The sequence below is a fragment of the Sinocyclocheilus grahami genome, unplaced genomic scaffold (genome assembly GCF_001515645.1).
Source record: "Sinocyclocheilus grahami isolate Dianchi unplaced genomic scaffold, SAMN03320097.WGS_v1.1 scaffold12001.1, whole genome shotgun sequence".
In the NCBI taxonomy this organism is placed as follows: domain Eukaryota; kingdom Metazoa; phylum Chordata; class Actinopteri; order Cypriniformes; family Cyprinidae; genus Sinocyclocheilus; species Sinocyclocheilus grahami.
Window position 1 is genome coordinate 4,894 of NW_015514167.1, and position 1,355 is coordinate 6,248.

At 49.2% G+C, this 1,355-nt stretch overlaps 1 protein-coding gene across 1 annotated transcript; it reads left to right on the forward strand.

The window, feature by feature from the left end:
- The first annotated feature begins 155 nt into the window (after window positions 1-155).
- LOC107578793 (adhesion G protein-coupled receptor L2-like) lies at window positions 156-1,304 on the forward strand. Its single transcript, XM_016264708.1, has one exon. It carries the CDS (start codon window positions 246-248, stop codon window positions 1,077-1,079), a length of 834 nt encoding a protein of 277 aa, XP_016120194.1. The 5' UTR covers window positions 156-245; the 3' UTR covers window positions 1,080-1,304.
- The last annotated feature ends 51 nt before the right edge of the window (window positions 1,305-1,355 follow it).

A 1,355-nucleotide genomic window follows, 5' to 3' on the forward strand; every position in this document is an offset into this window, starting at 1 on the left:
ATGTACAGAATGCATTGTTATCCATAATTAATCGCACCAAATTAACATGTTAAATCGACAGCCCTAGTTTCAATACATTATTTTTAGTTGTCATTTGGCATGTAATGAGTGTGATGAGAATCCCATGTCCTTAATAGTAACCAATACCTACTATTTGTTTATTTAAAGCAGCTTTGTGGTACTGAATTTTTTTTGTTTTCATTTCAGGCCAGCACTCGCTAACCAACAGCCGGGATGTCAGCACCATGGACACGCTCCCGCTCAACGACAACTTCAGCAACAGTTACTCACTGCGAGAGGACGACTACGAAGACCCTGCGTTGTGCTGCCCGCCCGCTGACGCTTTGCGTCTGGATGACGCTGCCTTTGAGAAGATGATCATCTCCGAGCTGGTTCACAACAACCTGAGGCCTCGTCGGCCACCGCAAAACCAAACCAGCTCAAAATGCCAACCGGCGTCTGACAACAGCCACCAGGGTCCGCAGGAAACCTTCGACGTGGGTGTCGGGAATAGAAACCGGAGTGAAGATGATACCATAATTGCCGACACCTCTGTTTTGCCGCCATCCTCTAGCCACCCGGCGCTGGAGCTTCTTCTCCTTCACCCGAGCGACCGGGAGGCCCTCGAGGCTCCGCTTTTGCCCCAACGAACTCATTCGCTACTTTACAGCGCTCAAAAGGCGTCTCAACAGGCCGTCAGGCTGCAGAAGGACAGCAGAAAGGCAGAAGAAGATGAGGAGAGCACGAAAGAGTTAGACGACGCGCCCTCGCCGAATAACAGGGACTCGTTGTACACAAGCATGCCCAATCTCAGAGACTCTCAGTCCTCCGAATCTCCTGACCTTGTCAGCGGACAGGACGACGGTTCTCCTTGCTCTTACGCCCAAAGTGAAACTGAGGAACAATGCTACAAGAGCTTGCCCGACCTGGGAGACGGGACTCAACCTCTTTCCTACTATCAGATCAGCCGTCGAGGCACTAGCGAGGGCTGTATTGGCCCCGGGCTCCCCGAGGGCTGCCTTCCACTAGAGGAAGAACCCGCTAGCGATGGACAGATGCAGCTAATCACCAGCCTCTGAGCCAAGAATGTTCCCTTTCCTTCGTTTTCTTCTTTTGCTTCTCCCATCCACAGACGACACGATGAGAGGACTAGTCAACGGCACAATGAATTGTTTTTTAGTAACAGAACTGATGGTCTAGTCAAACTCTTCTGTCGTACTGATCAAACTGCTCGAAGTGAGCGGAAAGTGTCAAGACTGGCATTGTCTACATCTGCCAAAAGATTTGTACAGTATATATATATATATAAAAAAAAAGAAACATGCCAATGTCTGATTTTTGTAGGACTTTGAAAA